The 23,536-nt window shown below is 39.3% G+C and overlaps 1 protein-coding gene across 1 annotated transcript; it reads left to right on the top strand.

Annotated features, from left to right (window-relative positions):
- The first annotated feature begins 3,224 nt into the window (after nt 1-3,224).
- chs1 (chitin synthase 1) lies at nt 3,225-22,477 on the top strand. The gene is made up of 34 exons (XM_061067636.1): nt 3,225-3,271; nt 5,339-5,474; nt 7,609-7,794; nt 8,155-8,356; nt 9,650-9,810; nt 10,022-10,097; nt 10,366-10,484; nt 10,773-10,950; nt 11,112-11,208; nt 11,421-11,517; nt 11,935-12,056; nt 12,221-12,316; nt 12,797-12,961; nt 13,067-13,214; nt 13,590-13,655; nt 13,747-13,922; nt 14,080-14,138; nt 14,964-15,164; nt 15,313-15,481; nt 15,668-15,783; nt 17,259-17,438; nt 17,561-17,665; nt 17,773-17,890; nt 18,187-18,265; nt 18,351-18,589; nt 18,784-18,902; nt 19,113-19,194; nt 19,362-19,515; nt 19,686-19,790; nt 20,220-20,330; nt 20,736-20,873; nt 21,012-21,091; nt 21,442-21,508; nt 22,403-22,477. Exons 1-34 carry the CDS (start codon nt 3,225-3,227, stop codon nt 22,475-22,477), a joined length of 4,269 nt encoding a protein of 1,422 aa, XP_060923619.1.
- Nucleotides 22,478-23,536: the final 1,059 nt, after the last annotated feature.

Below are 23,536 nucleotides of genomic sequence, written 5' to 3'. Positions count from 1 at the left end.
TTGGGGGAGGGGGGGGCTTACCTCAGTTGATTCTTAGCCAAACAAGAAGTCTGATCTGCACAATCAGAGCAGATCAGTGGCCTCCGGCTTGTGTAGAGTTCTTGCAGTGCATAATTTTCAAAAACTCTCTGATTGTGTCTTCATGTTTCCTTCATGTACTCATCAGCGGTGCCTCCCTTTCCCTTTCATCCTGCTCGGTGGCAGTGCAATTCTACTGTCTGGCTACTGAACATATACCTGCTGAGACAGTTAGAAACTCCACATTGTTGTTTTTTTCAGGAGTACACATCAGTTGTAATGTTCTTTCAAAGCTCCCAACGAACTCACACCAGCGAGCCCTTGGATAATGCACCAAGTTATTGCCTGAAAGTGATTAAAGATCAATATGAGCATTTCACCAGAGTCCTCTGTCTGGCCGATTTCTGAATTTATGGTGTGTCTTATTTTCAGTGTTTTTGTAGCTTTGGTAAGGTTAACTGACTGCTGAGAAATCTGTAGGTCCCCTCGGCTTGTTGGATGTGTAGCTTCTTTTCTCTTCCACCAGCCTCTAAATTACTTCAGGTCTCCATCGTTTCACCCTGAACAGGCATTGCACAAACCGGAGATGTGAGCTGGAAGCAGCTGCTCCCTGTCTCATGTAAGACAATCTAACCAAACGGACCAGACACAATGGGCTTTAAATTGGATTGTATCTACATATATACAGCTGCAGAATAGGCAGTGGCAGTGCCAGGAACTGTTCCGTATATTTTAAGATGTAATGTGCGACAATTCTTTATTAAAATGTCTAAAAACGACTAGAACTATGTTTCATTTTGTTTACTTGTGTGTTTACATTTTCCAAAATGTTTAATTAGATTGACCTTTTAATTGCGTCACGTCCACTTTACCTGTGACTTTAACCCGTCTCTGCTTTAACTTCCGGGGTAAACAATGAATGACGAAGGAAAAACACACTGCTAGCCAGTTAGCCAAGCAACTTTTTTATCTATCTGCTAGGTCATAAAGAGTTTAGGGGGTTCACAGTAGATATTCTCACTATGTTTGATTTAACATTTTACTCATGACCCTACTCTTGCCCTTGCCATGTAACAGCCTCTGAAGAGTTGTTTAATAGGGAGAGTAAACATAGCCTCTCCATGTGTAACTATACAGCAGGTAGTTATTCTCGACACACGTCCATATGGCTGCTAATTACAGTTTGTCATTGAGCCGTTCACAGTGTCCACATCAGAGCCAGGTACTGGGTACCTGTAGATCTACGAGGCACTGGCTGGGAATAGCGGTAACACTGCCCTCGGTCATAATATCACGATGATGTGAACAATATCTCACAGACCACGGAGCAGCACTGTGGAGCTGAGATCACGGCTGCTGAGAACTGACAGATGTCCAACTCTTGACTGACACAGATGCCTGTGCTCTGTGAGCTACCACCACCTCCTTTCAGGGAAAAAAAAGGAGTTCTCTTCTGTGATGACTAAGCTTACAAATTAACTTGCTTTTCCAAATAAACCCATTAAATCAGCTCGATCTCCCACCTCGCTCCCTGGCTGCTGTGTGTTATTATCGTGGGACTGTTCTGAAACTCAACCACCTGAATGTGTGTGTGTGTGTGTGGGGGGGGGGGGGCGGGGGGGGTCACCATGTTGACCATATGGCCGGCTGATTATGCACTGGCAGACCATCTTAATGAGAGTCCACAACCTGACAGAGATATTCTTTTGAGCCGACACACACACACACACACACACACACACACACACACACACACACACACACACACACACACAGACACAGACACACACACACACGCACACACGCACATGCACACGCACACGCACACAACATTGTGAACAATCATAGACATCGGCTGCCATCAAAGCCCTGCACTGACACCTAGTGGCAACAGTCCCACTTACCAACAAGATCAGTCCTTAGTACTGATTAAAGCTTTATTTAAGGTCAATGATGAATTATACATTTTCATAAATGACAGGTTACATGGTAGAATGACATTAAGCCCCAAAGACACTGATATAACCTGTTTAGTGAAAATAACAAGTTGAACAAGGCAAATAAGGACCTTTACTTCAAGTGTGAGACAATAAAACTGGATTTAGTTTGTGATTTACAACCGAGTTCTTGTTTCCAAGGTGCTGGGTGAGCTTTAGATGAAACATAAGCTTTACAATCATTATGTGGGATAAAGGATGGATAAAACCTGGAGTTTCATGCTTCTATTGGGCCGCTGCTCCCCAACCTGAACACAAATTTCAGACACAGAAGTAAACAAAGCTCAATCCATAATACTATGTACTTGCCACATCAGGGCCACAAATAGGGATGGCATTATATTATATTGGATCTGATGTAGGAAACATGTCAGACGCCCAAATAAAACGCCAGTCATCTTCTTGCCAACACTTATCTTTAGTACAGAACACTAAGTTAAATGTTAGCTTAAGCTAATTAAAAACACTACAGTGTGTGTGAGCAGTGCAAATGATCCTTGTACTTTTTACTGGCCCTCATAAAATGGTTATAGAGGAAATGCAATTTTTAGTCAGTGAGAAACTAACACACTTCCTGGTTTTAATTTATGGCTTACATAAACTCTGATCATCAGAACACGCACACGCACAAACACACACACACACACACACACACACACACACACACACACACACACACACACACACCAGGGGGCTGGCCTTTACTGTCTATGGGTGTTTCTTTCATAAACTGGTGATAACACACGAATAGATAAACTAAGGACAGCTTGACGGACTCACAGACTGACGGGAGACTCGTAGTCACACGTACTTTCGATCCCAAAACTAAAACTTTTCAAAAGAAATCCATTTAAATTACCTACATTTGTTTTCATGATTTTGGATTTCACCGCTTTTAGCTGTACTTTGGATGAAACTTCTTTCCTGTGGATACAAGTTTTGCGCGGCGTCGAACAGAAGGTATAATTTCTTTGAAGCAATACAAGACAAGACAGCTGAGGTGTTTGGTGAAGACTTGGGGATCTAATCAATAGAGGAATTCTCAAGATATCAAGGTATAGTATTTCTATTTTCTTCTTATTCATCTATTACACGCATATTGTACTAATTTACAAAACGTCTTATTCGGGTAATTGTTTTAATATGTTTCCTCTTTGACAAAGACTCTATAGGTCACTATAAAGCTGGAGAAGTGGAGGAGATAAGATGATGGACGAACTAAAATACAGAGGGAAAAAAAGAGAGGGAAGACACAGGTGAAAATGACTCTACTCTGGTTGTGGCCTTTTTTTAAAGGTCATTTTCAATTGAAGGCAATGACTCCGATCTAACAGGTTAAATAAAAGAGAACAATAAGTTGTATTTAAATACACAACATATTTTCTGTAAGCGGAAGCCCACTGATCCCTGCCTGGTCAAATATATTCAGAGAAAAAAAAATTGTCAAGCTGACACTTTTGTTTCAGGTAGCAGAAATTATTCTATGGCTACATTGATGTTTTGTGATCCTTGCCGTCTTTGTGAGGCTTTTTGGCAAACTTGATAAAGAATTTGGTTCTGTGCTGTGGCAATATGATAGTTTGCTCCTAAAGTCTCATCTGTATAAATTGTATCCAGATTAATACAGGAAGTAAGCTTGGCCGACAATGATTTACTGATGGAAAAACCTGTCAATGATCTGAATGTCTTTATTTTATTATCTAGGGCAACAGGGCGTCATCTATATTTTTATATTAACATGCAAAGAGTGAATGCGTGGCCCCTGGAACCCCATTGATCGCAGTATGAGCCGTCTTCTGCGATAAGTGTATTGCATACGTTGATATCGCGATGACCATACATTTTCAATATATCATGCAGCCCTAGTCATGAAACCGATTTAGAAACAAATACATTCAGAGCATGTAGCTTTAAAATTAGGCAGCCGTTCCACATCCACACAGTTATTCAACACTTCATCAATATATATTCTTATCATGATGGAAATATGTCATAACATAAACATAATTCCCTGTGTCCTGCCATGCTTCTCTTTACTGCTGTGGCAGATGTACTCCCACAGATACTGACCACTGTTAATGGAGTGTTCCTTCATTTCAAATGTTAAATACTTTTTGAATGACATTCTAAATATATATAGATATATCTATCTCTCTCTATATATATACACACAAAGCATTTGTTTGCTTCACAATAGGCCAGACAAGAAGCCAAGATAAAAAAAAATCAATGAAGGCTCTCTGCTATAAGTTTGTTAAGTAATTTTATCAGTGTCTGTTTAGATAAAAAAAGAAATCTTATAAAATTAGGAGTGGCTTTATAGCATCTAAACGCCCTGATAAAACTGTTTATCATTCTGACGCATACGCCCTAAGAAAACTATTGATAATTCTTACATTTATTGTCATTATTCTTAGATGTAACTATGTGGTTGGGTGAATATATATGTGCGTTATGTTGCTATAAAATAGTGTGATTGAAAATGATACACCGAATTTCTTCCAGCCTTTTAGAACTTGTGAATTAGCTGAAGGTTCTTTAACAATATATCTTAGGTCTTCTAAAATCAACAGTTTTTCCTCTTAAACAATGTAATGACTGAGAAGATGATTTACTGAAGGAAAGTTCACACGCACACGTTCTCATATCACAAAACAACAGCAGCACTATTAGCCAATATTCGATAGCTGCTATGGCAAAGTCAAGGATCAGGCAAAGTGTTATCAACTGAAGGAAGAGAATCCTCACCCTGTAATTATTCTGCACTTTAATCACATTAATCAGCCAGCAGCAGGGGGAGGGGGGGGTGACAGAGGCTGATCGATACTCAAACATGTGTTGGTTCACAGGGTATAATCAGACCTGCTCAGTTTAGTCAGTGTGACTGTGGTTGTCTTGGGTTAAAATCCTGGGACCCAATCACCTGTCATTCAACCGTCCCCTTGTGCTTATCCCATCTGAAAAAGACCTTCATTAGGTCTTGTCAAACTACTTGTTACAGACGAATAGACCCTGTGGGTTACGTTTTCCCCACATATCATCCTTTGGTAGACTGCAATCAGTCTCATCCATATGATCTAATAAAGAATAAATTACAGTTTTTGATATTTCGACCTCTGCTTTTTGGGAAGTAAACTGGCCCATTCTGCAAACTGCAGAGCACAAGGTTTTTACAAAGGTGAAAACTAAATCCCAACATCAAAAATATGTTTTTGAATGTAAGGCAGCAGTCTATAATTCAATGGTTCTCAATAGCAGAATTTGATAAAAGCAAAAGTGACTCAATATACAGATATGTTTGTGCATTGTGAATCTGGATACAGGGATACATGGGATCCATTCCAGCTGAACCCAATCGGAGCTGAGAAGGAATCGAAGAGAAGATGTTTTCAGCTGGCCCAGTATCTGATGGCTGTTATTGTCGGGTTAGCCGTCTTGACAAGTGCTGTTGTCTCTAAGGTAGGATTATCTTCTTGTCTATATACCAGCATGGGTGTCAATACATTAATTTCCACTTCTCTGAGGTGCTGGAGCAAAGGACAATCCCCTGCACGAAAAATAAGTAACTAATGTCAGAAGCCTGAAACATTTTGGTTTTTGATACGATTTTTTTAACTTTACCGACACCACCAAAACCACATTTTAATCATCTTTGTTAAAAGTCAGGGGGCAGCCCTTTCTCTGACAAATGGAAAAACTTATATATACCTTAATCACCATTAGGTTCAAGTATTATATGTTTTTTGTTTCGGGCGGACCCATTATATCTTTTCCTATTATTAAAATTTTTTGTGTATCCATCTGTAATTTAATGTATTTTATTTATACACATAACAAATTTTGTTCAATTGATTGAATTTGTTCACCAAACAGTATTGCTAGTTCTAGGTTTTCTCTGGTGAGGCTGGAGTTTCTGTAAATGCTGTAAAGTGTGTAAATGATGATTCAGTGTTTAAGAGCATTAAATCTGTATAAGAATTAGAATAACAGGATTATTGTTAACTACAAGTTTTGACTTGAACTCCCATTAAGTATTACTGGGGTCGACATTTTGCATTTTGGCAGGTTAGAAATGTATGCTGTTAAAAACAAAAATTGGCAGTTCAACAAACCATTAAATAAAAGCTGTTGTAAATGTATATGAAGTGTTTAATGTGAAATGAATCGGCTATAGACAGTCAAAAACAGCAAAAACATGCCTGAATATATATATATATTTATTTTCCATTTTAAATTCAAAATTTGGTGCAGTGATTGTATATCAAATGCTTTTTCCATGAGGACTTTTAAAGTTTACAAAAACAAGCCTCTTATCTGTCTGTGCATGCCTACTCACAATAACATGAACAATATCGCTGCTATTTATGATAGGGCAAGGCTTACACTTGATCCCTTTGTACCCAAGTCTATCTCTCCGGTGCTTTATCTCTTTCTGTCTCTGTGTGCATTTCTGTCTTCCACTTTGCAGATGCTATCTTCATTTTCTCTATCAATCTTTACCTCTGCAATATGTGAATGTGACGACATCATCCACCTCCTTGCTTTTGTCTCCATTTCCTCTCAGTTTTTAATATACCTCCTGCAGCCTTGTCTTTCAGTCTATTTCTTCGTGATGAATCACTGGACTGTAGTGAATCACAATAACAACCAATTCCCTAAACATTATGCAATCCGAAAACTTGTTTATTTCTCAAAGTGATGAGCTTTTCGTAATGGGTGTGGTTAAAGTTATGAGGTGTCCTTAAAGGCACTGTGTAATGAAAAATACATTGGTGAGGGCCAGCTGTCGTTTTAGTTTTCAATGCTGATAGCTATCATCAACTTGTCAGACACTACCTATGACCATTTCCACCACAGCTTAGTATTTCCGTTGTCTTATATCATAGCCTTCTGTCGTGGCAATTTCTACAATCCCACTACCAATGAAGAAACGAGTCTCAAAAACTCTTACAGTATCGTCACCTTTAATGCTCGAGCATGGTGCATACCACAGGGTTTAGTTTGTAATATGCACCCAGATAGAAAACAGTTCATTACTTTTATACATTCGGCTAACCCCTCCCACTCTGGGGGGGGGTTTGATAAACAGGAAAAGGTTGAGATCCTTTGATCACATGAATACAACAATGCCTAGTCTAGAGCAATCAGAGCAATATGCATTCAGTAGTAAAGGGCTGTGTCTAGAGAAAATCAGGTTACAGTGTCTATGGTAATCAGGCCAATACACATTTAGTATCTACAGGAAGAAAACAGCATAATCAAGGAGAGCAGAGCATTGTAAGAGATGCAATCATGATCAATCAAAAGGGGAAATAAACATGATTATTATGGTCAACTGTTATATTTCGCTTACACTTCCTAATATTTACAGTATAAACAAGATCGGCTACACGCAGGACTTTGCTACAACAAATGATGATAAAGTCAAAAGAAGAGGATCTTTTAAAGTCTCTCTAAAAAAGTTACCCAAAGAAAGAGAGACACACATATAATAATATAACACAATGACATGACACCGCAAACGTTGTCAGTCACAATAAGTCATCTGCCTCATGCTCTGTTGTTAACATATTTGAGTTGTCTGTCCAATCAGGGCTCTCTCCTGGTGTTGTCCACCATGTCATCTCCGACCTCCATGCGCAGCCCAAAGGAAAAACAGTTCTACATGCTGATGCTAGTTTTCTGCTTGGTCTTCCCCAACTTCATGATGTTTGTCAAGTCGCTGTGGAAATGTGCCTTCAAGAGCTTCGTACAGCCCAACATGAAGACCCTGGCCTTTGTACGTGTTTATGAGTCATGCTTTTAGTATGTTAATTGTCTGGCATGTAATAATGAAAAATGAACTATATATCCTTTTGTCTGATTAGATTGTTTACGAGGGACACTCTTCAAGTTTTGATCAAGCAAAAAGTGATTCGACTTTAAAATAAAATAACTTTAAAATTTAGAGGATTTAGAGGTATTTTAAATATGACAAGCTTATTTGCACTTATCTGACGTAAAATCAAATTGCATTGTCAGTCTTATTTTTAACATTTGGATTTTATTCCATTCCTGATAACAAACCAGTTTTCAACCACCTGTAGCCCCAACAAATACTGAATGGGTGGAAATTATGTCATATTTGTGTCTTTTCCAGGTTTGTGCTATCGAGTGTCTGGTGTCTCTGGGCACTTCAGTCCTGGTGCTCGTTGTTATGCCTCAGTTTGATGTGTTGACTAATCTCTTCATCAGTGGAGGAGTATGCATTGTGTCGGCCATTCTGCAGATTGTTTTCAGACTACAAAGAAAAACATGGAAAATTGTCTTCCCTATATGCTCCCTCATTCTCACTGTTGCAGGTAACTACCTTTTTTTCTGAACTGCAAGTCATTTATTATCTATCTCTGCCCGTCTGTTTTTGTTTGTTTGTTTGTTTTTCGAAAAGTTATACTACGGCAACACGTTAAGTTTATATTCACAAATCATAACCTCTCAATGTCATTCACATTAGTATTGTTCAGTGTTCTGACCAGTTTGTTTCTTAGTTCTTATTCCATTCAAAAAGAAAATCAGATTATGGCTGATTTAACAAATCACTACTTCACAAAAGCAGAACATTTACTTCTGTTAAAACCTGAGTCATGTTTATTTTACATCCCTCTTGTTTTGATTGGACACATTTCTGCAGTTTGTGACTTCATGATGTAACTGAACCAATGTGCCTCTCAAACGATCAGTCCCCTCACTTTCTTTCCATTGTGATTTTTCATTCAAGCCAATGTTTGGTGTGTTTAATCTGTAACTGTACGATTTACTAACTGGTACAACACTGACAAACTAAATAGCATTTTCTCAGTATGTTAACTTCCACAATGTCCTTTAATATTAAAACCAGCCTTCAAGAAGTTTCTTTTGAAACTTACTTGCTCTTCACAAATGTATTAGTTGTATTTGACCAAATTTTCTCGGAAGATACATGAGCAGTTTAAAGGGACTCTTACCTTTGTTGCATTTGAGAATTACAGCACATTCGAATCATCCCGCCTTCCTCCAATGCCCCACCCCCTCGTTCCCATCCGCGGTGTTTTTTCTTTTGTTTTTCCCCCTGGGAGCGGCTGTTTCAGTACGCCGTGGACCACTTTGGTCTGCCATCGTCAGTCGCTACGGTCGATACGGTCGCTACTCGCTACTGACTGCCGTGGAATCAAAACAAACCCTATAGTTGAGGACGCGCCTTGAAGACGCGGGCCCGAATGCGCGACAAGAAGCAGACGGGCTTCCTGTCTGTTTCCATGCAGCAAACAGACAGGTCTGTCGGCCAATAAGGTCCTTCGGTCCGAAGAATTTTATTGGTTGAAGTTTTCACTAAATATTACGAGAGTGAAATAATTGTTTGCTTTAACTCCTGGTGGGTCTGTCTTGCATTTTAGAGTGTCATTACCTTATTAATACCAATTTAACCTTATCCACAAAAAGTGTAAAAATGCAACAAAGGTAAGAGTCCCTTTAATGTCTTATCCAGTCAGAAGCTGAAACATGAAACCACCGGTTTGACAACTACTTCAATCCTGCATTTTCTTTAATACACACAGTGGCTTGCATGAGCAAAACAGGTACAATGTAAACTTACTTGTTTACTGATTAACTAACAGGTTACTGTCTCGTGGGAGTTGACTACTATGCGCGTGTGACATCAAAAGTGGATCTACAGAAATCCGACTGCTTTATCTATATTGGACTTGGAATTTTCTCTTCACTCCTCATCTCCCTCTGCTGGTGGGAAAATCCACTGCAAGCTACAAACCGAATGCAGGTATAATGCTTTTTTATTGTTCTGTCTCCACTGCAAAGACACTACTTTTTAAATGTGTTTCGACTCTGTAATATTTTGTAATCTCTAAATGGCAAGCTGCGACTTCCCCTAGAGCTGGTACATGTTGATCTGGTTGGACCTGTATATTTGTCGTGAACATAAATAATGACTTGACATGATAAGTGAGACTCTGCCCTCCATTTCCCTGCAGAAAAAACTGTCAGAACTGGACGGGTTCAGGGACTTTGTGTTTGTCATCAGCAGTCTTCTGAGGATAATCGTGATAGGTAATTATCTGGCATCCATTTTTGCAGCCACACATAATACTCAAAAAAGGGTTAGGGTTAGGGTTAGGGTTATGCTCTTAAAATCTACTGTATTACTTGTTTTGCCATGCTTGGACTGTAAAACATGTCATTTCAAACATTAACAGTGGAGAGCAAACAGATGTGTGTGATGTCAAGGGTGCAGATGGATTTCAAGGGATATTCTCCTGCTGTGATGAAGTCTTTAATTGTTGCTACACTTTGTTTAATGTTTGTTGTTGTGTTGTAGGAGGTGTATACCTGTTTTACCATGTGCTTATCGATAAGTCTATCGTCTGGGCTGACTATAACATGCACGATGATGACTGGCAGTTACTGCAAATAGGACTGGTGCTGTTATTCTTACAGGTAAGTTGGAGGAGGTAATACAAACAGACATTGTTAGAGCCAGACAGATAGAGTGTCTAGCACTGAGGACAGTTGGTTTATATTGTCCGCTGTTGCTCTGTTGTCCTTGGGGGATATTAATTAAGGATTCTTTGACAGGTCAAATTGCATTTTTAAAAGTAATTCATTTTATTAAGTTTTGCCTGACCAACATTTTGAGACATGAGACTGAATAACTCTGACAGTTTGCATACAGTCACTGATTCCTGAGCTGCCATCTTCACTGACATTCCCGTTCTCTGGTCTCAGGCGTTCTGCTCGGCAGCCTGCCACTGGTTCGGGGTGGTGGCCTGTAAGATTCATGCAGTCAGGATGAGCTTTGCGTTGCCAGTATGTTGCGCGGGGCCTACAACCCTACTGTTGGGACTGATACTTTTCATAACCGAGGCACACAAATTGGATGGCGGAAAACATGGGAGTATCCAAGGTCAGTTTATTTACATACATCAAGACAAGGGGAAATGTGTGAATGTTTGGCTTCAAGTTACTCACGTACCTTTGAGGAAACATCTGTACCAGGAAGCTGTGTCAAGAGTTAAAATAATTTTGTTAAAAAACCACAACAACATTTTGTTGTTTCTACTGCAGCGTTTTGTGAAAGCTTGGTCCACCTGAGTCAAAAGAACACAACCCCTGTGGTCATACTCGAGATTACCAGGAGCATCTGTCGTACTTCTCTTAACAGGTACATGTGATCTGAACCTTGGAATAAATCAGTGACTCAGTGTTTGTGTGTGTGTGTGTGTGTGTGTGTGTGTGTGTGTGTGTGTGTGTGTGTGTGTGTGTGTGTGTGTGTGTGTGTGTGTGTGTGTGTGTGTGTGTGTGTGTGTGTGTGTGTGTGTGTGGTTTACATGGTTTGTAAATGTGCTTGATCTGAGTTCATTTTCTATCCGACAGCTATTATCTGCAATGGCCCTTTTCAATGCTGGCACTGGAGGGAGTGTGTATGTGGTCAGGCTTTGTCGCATGTACCTACTACGTGTGGAAGATCAAGGTACCAGTATAACATATACAAACATACACACACAGTCGTGTCTTTAACTTCAGAGGACATTGCATTGACTTCTTTCTTTCTTCAACCTTTACCACAACTACAACCCTTAACAAGTGTCTCTACCTTAAAGTTTCATGGTTTACATTATGGTTACTTTCTTTTTCTCCCTGTAAGGAAAACGGGTTCTCATAGTGTAACTGTATAAACAGATCAGATCCCCACAACTTGAGTAATACCATCCCTCTGAGATTTCTGCCACAAGCCAATAAAATAGATTTCAAACTGTTTGCAGCAAACCCAGATGGACAGTAGCAGTTGAGTGGAAGGACTTGCTGCTATTGACGTTTTATTGATGTTTTATTGATGTTTTTAAATGACTTAAACCTAAACGCTCCTATGGATTTCTATGGTTTTCAGGTGCAGCGTATCGAGAGAACCGCCCAGCTCTTTGTTCGTCGTCTCTATGAATCTGCTTTCATTGACCTGTCTCTGCTACTCAACACTAAGATGAAGGTGCCGCGAGCCCGAAACGAGGAGAGGTGGGATGAAGTACATTGTTTTCAGATTGCATAATAATATATAGCAAGTGCATGTGTGGTATCTGTATGACTGGCTCCATAACAGATCAACTTTTGTTTTCTGGACTGCTGAAAGACGTGTGTTCACAACATTAAATGCTTTCCACCTCTCCTCTGCTCTACAGCCATGATGACATTCAGGAATGCGTGATCTATCTTTGTGCCACCATGTGGCATGAGACCTACGATGAAATGCTCAAGATTCTCACCTCCATGTTCAGGTTTGGCACATGGCCACCTCGATGTACCAGCCTCACATACACAACATGGGCTTCATTTCTTTTTCATGTCGCTTTAGAGAGCAACTCCACATCTTAACGTGTTGCTGTCACTGACTTCCACTGTTTAATTTGTCAACTTGCTGTGGTGACGCCAAGGTAACCTCAAGGGTGTGTCCAGGTAATGCAGCCTTATTGTTGGGTGTGAATGCAGACAACAGGGTTCACCTTCAGCAGTGCAAGATGTGAGCTATCTTTAAGCAGCAAGGCAGTGAAACATCGGGTTTCAGCCTGTTGTTATGTTGCTTTCTATAACGTTAATCATGAATTAAATGTGTCTATGACTTAAGATATAACAGAAATTAGAGGCTTAATATGTTTCTGCTGGAATTGTATTAATTGTATTCTTACTTTGACAGTTTGTACAAAAGAAGAAAATAAACTAAGCTAACAGGCCTCCGTTGCTGCAATTTGTTGTTTCAGGTTGGACCGCTATCGAGGCGATCCAAAGGAGGAACACAATGACTGTTTCGACTTTGAGTGTCACATTTATGTGGATGATGCCTTCATGACTGAGGACGACACGAAGAAGAGGCTGGTTAATAGTTATGTTGATGACTTGATCAATGTTGTCATAGAGGTTTATAGGTGAGATTCTGCATCTGTCTACTATTTATCTATACACGTAAACATTTATCTGTTCAACCACACATCTTTGTCTCTAACCAACCATTTATCTATCCAACAACTCAGGGTGTTTACCAACAAAGAGCCAGACGACGTGTCGATCATTGAGACTCCCTACGGAGGCAGGCTGATGTTTGTAATGCCTGAAGGCAACATGCTTTATGTTCACCTAAAAGACAAAGTAAAGATCAGGAACAAGAAGAGATGGTCCCAGGTATGGAGTGCTTATGGTGGTTGTGTCCGTGTGTATACATGTATCTTGATATGTGCATGTAAATCATAAACGTGGCTTTACGACTGACAAGAGACCGACAAATAATATTGCTAATGTACCAAATACACCGATATGTTAATTTAACATCTCTTTATGGATATCATTGTCCTATATTATCTATATCTGTAGAACTCTCTTTAGTTATAATTGAAGAATGCTTCATAATAATGTGGATACAATCACATTGTTGTTCTAGTTTTTATTATGGTTCCTTGACAGATCAACTCTGTTCCTCTGAAACAAACAGACTTACTTAACCATGTCCTTAACAGCTAGACTTGGATTTTCACATTGTATTATGTCTATGACCTTCAGATCATGTATATGTATTATCTACTCGGGTGGAAGGGTTACATTGTCAAGAACCCTCAGAAGATCCCAGTAAGACTTTTGCCATTTGTTTAAAAAGTGCAATTATTAGTACTTTCACATCATGCATTTAAAATATTGCTCCGTGTAATTCTTTTCACAGCGTCAGAATAACCTATGCAGAGCCAGTCTGATCTCTTTAGATGGGGAAAGTTACCTGTTGCCTCAGTATGACAACGACTACAAGAGGAAATTAATCTCAGATGACCACACTTATATCCTGGCTCTAGACGGAGACACTGACTTCCAACCCAAAGCTGTGATTCTGCTTATAGACAGGTCAGTAACAGACAAACCCTCCAAGTAACTTCTACCATCATCGTTCAGGACAAACATCTCATCCTTTAACAACTTGAGTCATCGATAAACATGCAGACAGTGTTTCACTTATTAAATCATTTTTAAGATTGGTAATAACAATTTTTTTTATTGATAGGTTGAGAATGTATGAAAATGTTGGTGCAGCATGTGGTAGAATCCATCCTACCGGTATGGGTAAGTAGTCTTTTAATTTAAAAATGTTCTTTATCATTTATTTGATGGCTTTATTGTTGTACTGGCACCTTAGGCTGAGGAACCCATCTACTTATAGGACATGTAATCCAGCTACAGGAGATGAACAACACAAAGTCATGCCCTGAATATCACATCGAGAAGCACCATGTGTCTTATCTATACCTTCATTCTTATTTTGAAGCAGACATCAAAATGTAGCTACTACACTGGCAATGCCAGGGGCTTTCTGGGTTCAGTTAGCATTCTCCTCAAAGTCTAAACATACGTAAGTCAGAGGGTTTTATCTAGCTAATCTTTTTTAATACACTTCAAAAAATATGTGCACTCTAATTACACCTTGTGTCGTAAGGATCTCTGCACTATGTACTGAGAAATTCCCGAAAAAAGTAAAAAGAATTATCAAATCATATGAATCAAATCCGATCCAAGAGTTAATGGATCCTAAGTTACTAACCCACCCTTCCAAATAGTTTCAGAAAATCAGTTCCGTAGTTTTTGTGTATTCCAGTAAACAGACAGACAGACAGACTAATGGCAATGCAAACATAATCTCGTTGGAGGTAAAAGGTGGATGGGGGGCTGGTTCAATGTCAGATAATAAGAAATGGACTGGTACAATCCAGCAAACACCCAACGTGTCTCGGAAAATACTTCAGCTTGAAATAACTGAGCGGAAATGATGAACTGATGAACATTGTCTCCAATTCTCTTATCCTCTGCCCTCTGTTTTTTTTCTTCCATGTTCCTGTTAAACTCGTCTCCATGTCGCTCTCTGCTCACCCCCACGTCGGCTCACCATCCCAGGTCCCATGGTGTGGTACCAGAAGTTTGAGTATGCCGTTGGCCACTGGCTTCAGAAGACAGCAGAGCATGTGTTCGGCTGTGTGCTGTGCAGTCCGGGGTGCTTCAGTCTGTTTAGAGGGTCGGCTTTGATGGACGACAATATCTTAAAGAGATACACAACAACTGCGACAAGAGCTGCAGAATATGTGCAATATGACCAAGGTTGGCTCACAGACACAATGTGACAGGCCAATTTTTAACATCTCCTAGTTTTGTCTCATTACCTTTTTTTGGTCTGTTCATGTCCATATAACTTAATCTCTGTTTTGTCCTGTTTTATCCTAACCCTAACTCATGAATACTTTTGTAGGGGAGGATCGTTGGCTGTGTACTCTGTTACTGCAGCAGGGATGGCGCGTCGAATACAATGCTGCATCAGATGCATACACCAACTCTCCACAGGAGTTCAAGGAGTTTTACAACCAGAGGAGACGATGGGGACCATCAACACTGGCTAACACACTGGACCTTCTGCACAGGTCATTACATAAAAGTTTCATTCCATGGCCAATCAATTTCAAAATATTACGTTCAAATTGGACAAATTTCTGGGGTTTCAGACTCATATGTACAAACTTCACCTCCCCCGATCATCTGTTTACTCGTATATTGTGAAATTTGTTGTATTCATAAGCACTCTTTTGTGGTTGGGATTTCAATTATAGTGGTGGAGAGACGGTGAAGAAGAACTCCTCAATCTCCAGGCTTTACATTTTCTACCAGATGTTTGCAGTCGGTTCCTCGATCCTTGGTCCAGCATCAGTGACTCTCATGATAGCAGGTAGGTTAAAGTGTAATACCTCATAGCTCTTCCTTATTGGTGATCATTCAATGACTGCAGAAGGGTTAACAGCTCTTATCTCTGATTAATAACTTACGTCACACATTTTATGAGTCCTTGAACTTCAGCAAAACATTTTCCCAGAATCTTTACAGGACCAGGATTCACAACACTACCTGATACAGATAACAGTTGTGAGAAATTAACTTCTTCCCTATGCAGACAACTGACACACTTTGTCTCAAAGAACTTCACAAATTTGATTCTTCCAATAAATTTGACGTCATCATGAACCCAAGCGAACTCTTGAGACGCCTAAATCTCTGTTGCACTGTGCGATAAAATTTTATGACACTGCATGTCAAATATCTAGGTCTCACATTGGTCATAAAATAGTGGTCACACCTTTTTATCTGTGCTGTATCAGTTTTGAGTCGTGTCAGAGGGTGCAATAAATCCCTGCTGAATCACAGTTCAACACAGTATGTATTTGGTTGGTAAATGTGGACTGTGGCAGCAGATGCATTATGGGTTTTTGGTTATCAATTTGTCCACATGAATGCAAACTATTATTAGAAACCTAATTGAACTTAACTTCTGCAATGTGAACCCAAAGCGCATTGTATTGAAGTGAACCTTAACTGGGAAGCATCTATGCAGTGAAGGAACACAATCTATTCAAGTTTTCCGCTACATTAATTTTGTAGCAGTGTCCCACCGCTGCTACAGAATATATATTATAGGTCCGGTCTCCTTTTACTGTGTCAAAGTCTTGAGTGTCCTTCATCCTCAATCCCAGCTGAACTTGCACTCACTTTACACTTTAACGATAAACACCATCACTATCAGACGTTATCACTCTCACTTTAACCCTGATTTCCTTGCTGTGCACGTCTCATGTTGAGTGTGGCAGGTGTAACTGCATGCGCACAAAACGTTGAACTGTTTTTTTAGCAGAGAAATGTGTGTCTCTTAAACTCAAGAGTGAATCAAACAAACACCAAGTAAACCTCAAATGCTGTACGCGTCCCTGAGGTGGTCTGAGAATTGGAGTGTTCACATATGCGCCAAAAATGCTGACTCATCGCTCTGAGTTTGTTTGATGGGCTGAAAGGGACCAAGTGGGAAAACGTCCGAAGATCACAGATGCAATGACCAAAGTTTTCTTCATGTTTCTCTCACAATGCTCATCGTTTATCTGAAACATCCCAAAGTTGTAAAGTATGTACTGTAAAGTGTAAAAGGTGATATAAGCAGGTTAAATTAATGCAACAGCAGATTGTAAGGCTGCAACATGTTTTCATAATATATCCATTGACTTGACTGAATCAAGACAGACTTTGTAATAACCTTATGTCACTTTACTGGGACTTGAAAGGCAAAACTTCCTCCTTTAGTTTCCACCTAAATAACTTCAACTGTCCATCGTCCTGCATCTGTTTGACCGTCTCTGCATGTCTCTCCGCTTCTCACAGGTGCCTTCCAGTTTGTCTTCAAAATCGAAGGGACACTTTCCATCCTCATCGCCAGCCTTCCCCCTGTGTTCTACGTCATTGTCTGTTTTGTAGCCAAGTCTAATAATCAAATAACCATAGCTGCCATTATGAGTGTGTTCTATGCGTTCCTCATGACCGCATCCCTCTTCTCCATCATCGGTGGGTAAAACATTTAAATAAATACAAACTTGATTTCATGTCACTGACATTTTTATGAAAATATTTGAATATGTATGCTAAACCCTCAATTGCAAAAAATAATCAACATTTTCACTTTTTAGGTGACATAGTGATTCAGGGCACCTTCCTGACCCCTACTGGTGTGTTTTTGGTTTCTATGACAATCATGTACTTGGTGACAGCCCTACTTCACCCAGAGGAGTTTGGTATGATTCTATTTTATAATTCTAAATATTATCAGTTTTTAGTATTTTCCTGAGTTAAATGTTTGATGTTACCAATATGTCACTTATGTTATTTTTTTCTCCCACAGTGATGATTGTCTATGGTCTGATGTACTTCATCTGTATTCCAAGTGGATATCTCCTACTGACCATCTACTCACTGGTTAACATGCACGTTGTAACCTGGGGCACAAGAGAAACCACTAAGTAATGCACTGATAATTATTAGAATGGTGCTTCCGGCTGAAAACGATCAAGTCTAGCAATTTAAATTAACGAAAATACACTAAACGCCACGAATAGTGCTTAGTTGTATTGATTGATATGAAAAGTTATTCTTAACCAATAATTCACTTATCTATCAGATCTATAAGCTGAGCAGAAGGATAAGGGAACTAATTTGTTTCCATTTCAATCTGCATCAACAATAATAATCCTCCATGTCTGTCCGTATTTTAAAATTAGCTTATTTTAGTTTTTTACTTTGTTCCTTTTGTCTATAGGAAAGAAGACGTGAAGAAGAACACAAATATTATGTGTGACAGAAGCTGTACAATCTGCTGTTGGGACATGAAGTGTCAGGTACTGTTACCAACCAGTCACAGAAAACCTTACAAGTGGAGGAATAGATGTCTGGATAAATGTATTTCATCCTTTTGCTTTGCAGGTAACACAGGAAAGCGAGAATCTGATGCTTCAACAAATCACTGGCCAGAAGGCACAGCCTGCCCCAAACTCTCTGCTGACCAACCTGCAATCAACTCAACAAGGGACTGTAAACCTGGAGCTTCAAGTCAAACCTGAAACCACCATGGAAGAATTTTTCGGAAGAGCTCAGTCCCCTCCCAGAGACAAACACAACAAGACAAACAGGGACAAAGACGATGACACTGATTCCAGTAGCAGGTATTTCTCTCTTTTTTCTGTCTTTCTCCAAACCTGTCACGTCAGTTGCTTGGTCAATCAGCCAAACTGTTAGTCAATCATTTTGAGATTTAACTTATCGTCTGTCCTCATATAAGAACACAAAACAATATACTGGAATTATGAAATGTATATTCCCCAAAATCCACAAAAAGTGTCTGTGTGCATGTGCGCAGTGATGACAGCTTTGAAAAAAAGACCCTATCAATGAGTGCATCAATGAGTGCAATCGATGAAGATGAGGATTTCATACTGACTGGTAACCAAGAAGAAACAGAGGAGCTCCCTGTTAGTGGTGAGAAGCTCCTTTAAATTGTATGTGTTCATAATACCAATACTACTAATTATTGCAATTCAATATGAAAAGCCCATAGCATAATGTGTGTGTGTGTGTGTGTGTGTGTGTGTGTGTGTGTGTGTGTGTGTGTGTGTGTGTGTGTGTGTGTGTGTGTGTGTGTGTGTGTGTGTGTGCGTGCGTGCGTGCGTGCGTGTGTGTGTGTGTTAGACTGGGTGACGCCGGTGAAAGCAGAGTTCTTGAAGAAGCTGACTTACGCTAACATGAGAAGGAATCTACAAGCACAAATACGGTAAAAACATTTTTTTGTATAGCAACAGGCCCAAAAAGTGTCAGTGTTTGTGTAAAAGTTATTATTATGTTGTGTCTTAAATTGGTCTCAAATCACTGTTGTATCAAGTAAAACTATACATGCAACTGTATAAAAACGGTTATTCGTTCTTGCAATCTTCTCCTCAGATACACACTTCGCAACAAAAATCAGGATGACCTGTGCGAGGAGTTGGTCTTGATGTTGACAGATACTCTCAATGTAGAGCTAAGTCATGTAGGGCCTGAAGATGTTCTGACAACAAGCCAGCTGGAGGAGTTACAATATGCACTGACAGAGCGGGTGATGACAACTGATTTGATCATCATAAAAAAACAATGTGTTGTTCTTAGAAATGCATAAATATGTATTTTTTATTTCAAAGGCTTTCAATTTAAATGCAAACCAAATTTCACAATTAACTGCAGCGGAGCAATACCTGAATCACTGAGTGAGAGACTCTTATCTTTCAGGCTCGGCGTATCATTAAGACCAGTCAATTGAACAGACTGGAGAAGAGAGTGATGAGAGCCATTGAGAAAACACTCATCGCCCCGCAGGTGCAGAAACTAGATGAGGTAAGATCCTGATTCAGCCCCTCGGTCTGTGAGAAGCAAATACTGAACAGCAGCTAGCAGAGATGAGTCAGCGTCATTTACAACACAAAATATAATTTTCCTTACAATAAACAAACAGCAATTTAAGTATTACCACAACAACACCTCACCTCTGACACGTCTGAGAGGTGTTCAGGTCTTAATGCGGATAAATGTTCCGTTATTATTTTCAATGATTCGTTTATGAGGGTATATTAATAAAAAAGAGGAAGCAACCGACATGAAATACCAAGATTACTTTGTATTGCCTCAGGCAGATGAAAACTCATATTTGGAAAAAAGAGCGATTAGGTCAGTGAACCCTTAAGTTCCTTCTTTCCACTTTTGCCTTAATGTAAATGAATCCTGCAATAAAATCCTGTGCATACGAATTTGTGTTTGTGTGTTTAGGGTGAGGAAGACTTCTGGAACAAATTAATCGAGCGCTACCTAAAGCCTATCGTTGACATCAAAGCACATCAAGACGAGGTGACCAGAGAGCTGAAGTCCCTGCGCAACAAGGTCAGACTTACTGTTACTGAACTGTGGTTATACAATCATATTTACTCTACTGATAGTAATGTCTATTACACCAAACTAATCTTTATTGTTTTTTTGTGCAATTTTATTACCTGGTGGTCAACATGCAGACACCAGTATCTGTTTTCAGTTATTATCACACGGTAATACTGGAACTGCTGACTGCTCCTGTTATGTTATTCAGGAAACCTCCGCTGGTTGGGTTGTTGGGAACTTGACATTAACAATGGCTCATGGGGATTTTAGACTTAGAATTTCTGTCCATTTTGAGGGGACACAAACTTTTTTTACTATTTTGTCGAGCTACGATTACAGTCCATAAAAATGTTTGGTATTTTACTATAGAGTTTCATAAAAATAGCATTGAATTCTCTTTCCTCTCGACAGGCTGTCTTCCTGTATTTCATCATCAACGTGCTGTGGGTGGTAGCTACCTTCTTCCTGCAGGCCATTGGAAATGACGTCATCAGCATCAAGATCCCTAAATACTATCCAAATGGAACTGAAGCTGACGAACCCCTCAAGGTTGGAGCAAACAGACAGAGTCCTAGATGCATGTGCTGCAGACACAGAGATAGTAATCGGAGGACTCTAACATATTTTTGAATGTCTATCAGTGCTGCTGTAAATCCGACTAACAGTTATCACTCCTTGTGCTGACAGGTGGAGCCGCTCAGTTTGATGTTCCTGTTGTCTTTTGCTGTTCTGCTCATTATGCAGTTCCTGGCTATGTTATATCACAGGTACGTGTACACACACACACACACACACACACACACACATAATTCTCATCACTTCACATCCAGTTTTTACAGCTAAAATATTCAGACACATATTTGATAAATATCGCTGTGCATACACTGACCTTGACTAGGAAGTTAACTCTCAGATACTGGAAGTTTGATCCAGTGGCAAAGAAAAATTTTCAAACTAGTTCTGAATATTTCCCTCCACCAAGAGCAGGGGAATTCCGATATAAATCATTCCTTTATGGACAAATATGATATCCCTTGTTGTTTTCACATCTGTTGTGCAGCTTTTCCTTGTCTATATTTTCTACTTGACTTAACACTCGGTGCCTCTTTCTTTGCAGGGTCTACACTCTGATCCACGTAGTGTCCTATCGCAGCACAGAGAAAGACTACAAAGAGAGAAATGATGTAAGTAGCAACACTGAAACAGACACACAGATATTCACAGCAAGCAGCAGGGAAAAAATTGTTTTATTAAAATACTCAAACATGTCAAGTCCCAGATGTGTAGATGCTTGATTATCTTAATGCACTTTGCCGCTTTTGCCCTACAACCAGACATGGTTAAGGAAGAGGAGTTAAATTCGTAATGGAGTTGTCATTTTGAAAACCGAAAGAGTAAAGGATAACTATACAAAAAGGTACTCCCAAACTGGTTCTACTCAATTTCCTGATAAATCGTATTCAAAAAACACCAAAATCGTATCAGTTCATCCCCAAGTCCACGAAAATGGATGATTGGTCATGACGCCTGAAAACATGGCGCCTCCATTGCCAGCGACAGATGTAGCCATATAAAGGAAAAGGAGCACCATATAAAAGTCACCCGAAGGGACCAGACCTCTAACGACTTCTACCTCAGACCTTAATCAGCTGTTTAGGGCCCTGGCTTGTAAACAGACATTATTGGGGAGAACAAGTGATTCAAATTTCAAAGCTTTATAAATACTCCCACTCCTCAACCCTTCTCTCAAAATAAAAAGCTGCCTAGCACTATGATTATTAAAATAATTGATGCCCACAAAGCAGGGAAAGGCGTGAGAGGTGATTTCAGGTCAAGAAGCATTAAGCTGAAGGTTTTTGCATGGCCCTCACTCACCCAACCTAAACTGACAATCTTTTACATTAATAATACGTTTAAAAATACGTTTATTCTTGAAAGTTGGGCGATATTTATTAAAACAAAATATATATTTTTACATCACATGAGGGTCCAGGGCATGGACCAACTTCTCCCATGTGCTAATATGTCATTGTATACAAAACATGACCATCAATTGTTTTTGTATTTCCTTCAACTAGGAGGTCGATGACGATGTCCTCATTATGGAGAACCACAGTGCAAATGGACTCGTCCTTACCAGTGACGACCTGTGAGAGTGAAATCCACCTTTAACAAGTAAAGCCCATTAACCAGTGCTCACTGTCTGGGGAGGCAGAATGGCACAGGGGGAAATGAGATCTAACAGAGTGAATAGGTTTTACTTAGTAAATTCAAATGAGGATGGGAAGTTTACACAGACAGATCTAAAGTAGTAATGTTTTAAAGTTAGTGTGTTTTTCAAATGTTTTTGCTTTTAATAATTGTATTTATTGTTCCTGAAGTATGTCTGAAAACATCAGGTCATTAATTAGATATACATTTTGAAAATCACTAAATCTATATTGTATGGGTTGCACATCTCATGAGGGTAGAAAAAAGGAAACAGTATCAGTTCTGTAAGATTTCTAAAAATGCTACATTTGCACATGAAATATTGTGAGAATTACTTCCATCACTTTATTGTCAAATTTCATGTATTTTATACTCTAAATGCTTTATAGTGAGTTATTGTTTTGCCTGTAATATTGATTGTATTGGTGTAATCACATATAATTAAAAAAATTAAATGCAGTTTCACCATTAGGAGATACTGAGTGCCAGGAAATATATTTGTTTTATTTTGAATAAATGTGACAACTGCAAATATTTGAAATAAGGATTTTTTTGTCTGAATTTGCAAAGATGTGATATAAAATGCCGCCTTTATTGAGACACTGTCTGACTTGAACTACTATTAGTTAAAGACTAATCTTATGTAACTTCACAACCAATTGGCATGCACTACAGGGCACTGCTACTATATGTCCTATGACTGGATTCGAAGCAACTTCTCTTGTGTTCCTATTAAAATGGAATTATTTCATTCTACAATTAAAAAGGCAGTTAAAAATATATAGGGTGTGTGAGGTGGTAAGAGGTGAAAAAAAGGTTTGATGTCTATATACACAAACACACCAGGGGGGCAAGTGGGATTTAGTGAGGTTTATAAAAGGAGGATGAACTGTGTGGTGTCATTTATCTTTTCAAAGGCCTTACAATTAATTATACTTCAGAATTTGTGTTCTATGCAGTATTTTCTTCTCAATATAGTGTAGAGGCAGTCCCAACTCCCC

Source organism: Limanda limanda, chromosome 3 (assembly GCF_963576545.1).
Source record: "Limanda limanda chromosome 3, fLimLim1.1, whole genome shotgun sequence".
In the NCBI taxonomy this organism is placed as follows: Eukaryota; Metazoa; Chordata; class Actinopteri; order Pleuronectiformes; family Pleuronectidae; genus Limanda; species Limanda limanda.
This window is presented reverse-complemented; position numbering and strand designations above follow the sequence as displayed.

Excerpts from the sequence above, each read along its gene's own strand:
- chs1 (XM_061067636.1), top strand. The coding sequence starts at position 3,225 with ATGGACGAACTAAAATACAGAGGGAAAAAAAGAGAGGGAAGACACAG. Across the intron at positions 19,791-20,219 it reads AGGTGCAGAAACTAGATGAG|GGTGAGGAAGACTTCTGGAA; the intron begins GTAAGATCCTGA and ends TTGTGTGTTTAG. Across the intron at positions 20,874-21,011 it reads AAGCTGACGAACCCCTCAAG|GTGGAGCCGCTCAGTTTGAT; the intron begins GTTGGAGCAAAC and ends TTGTGCTGACAG.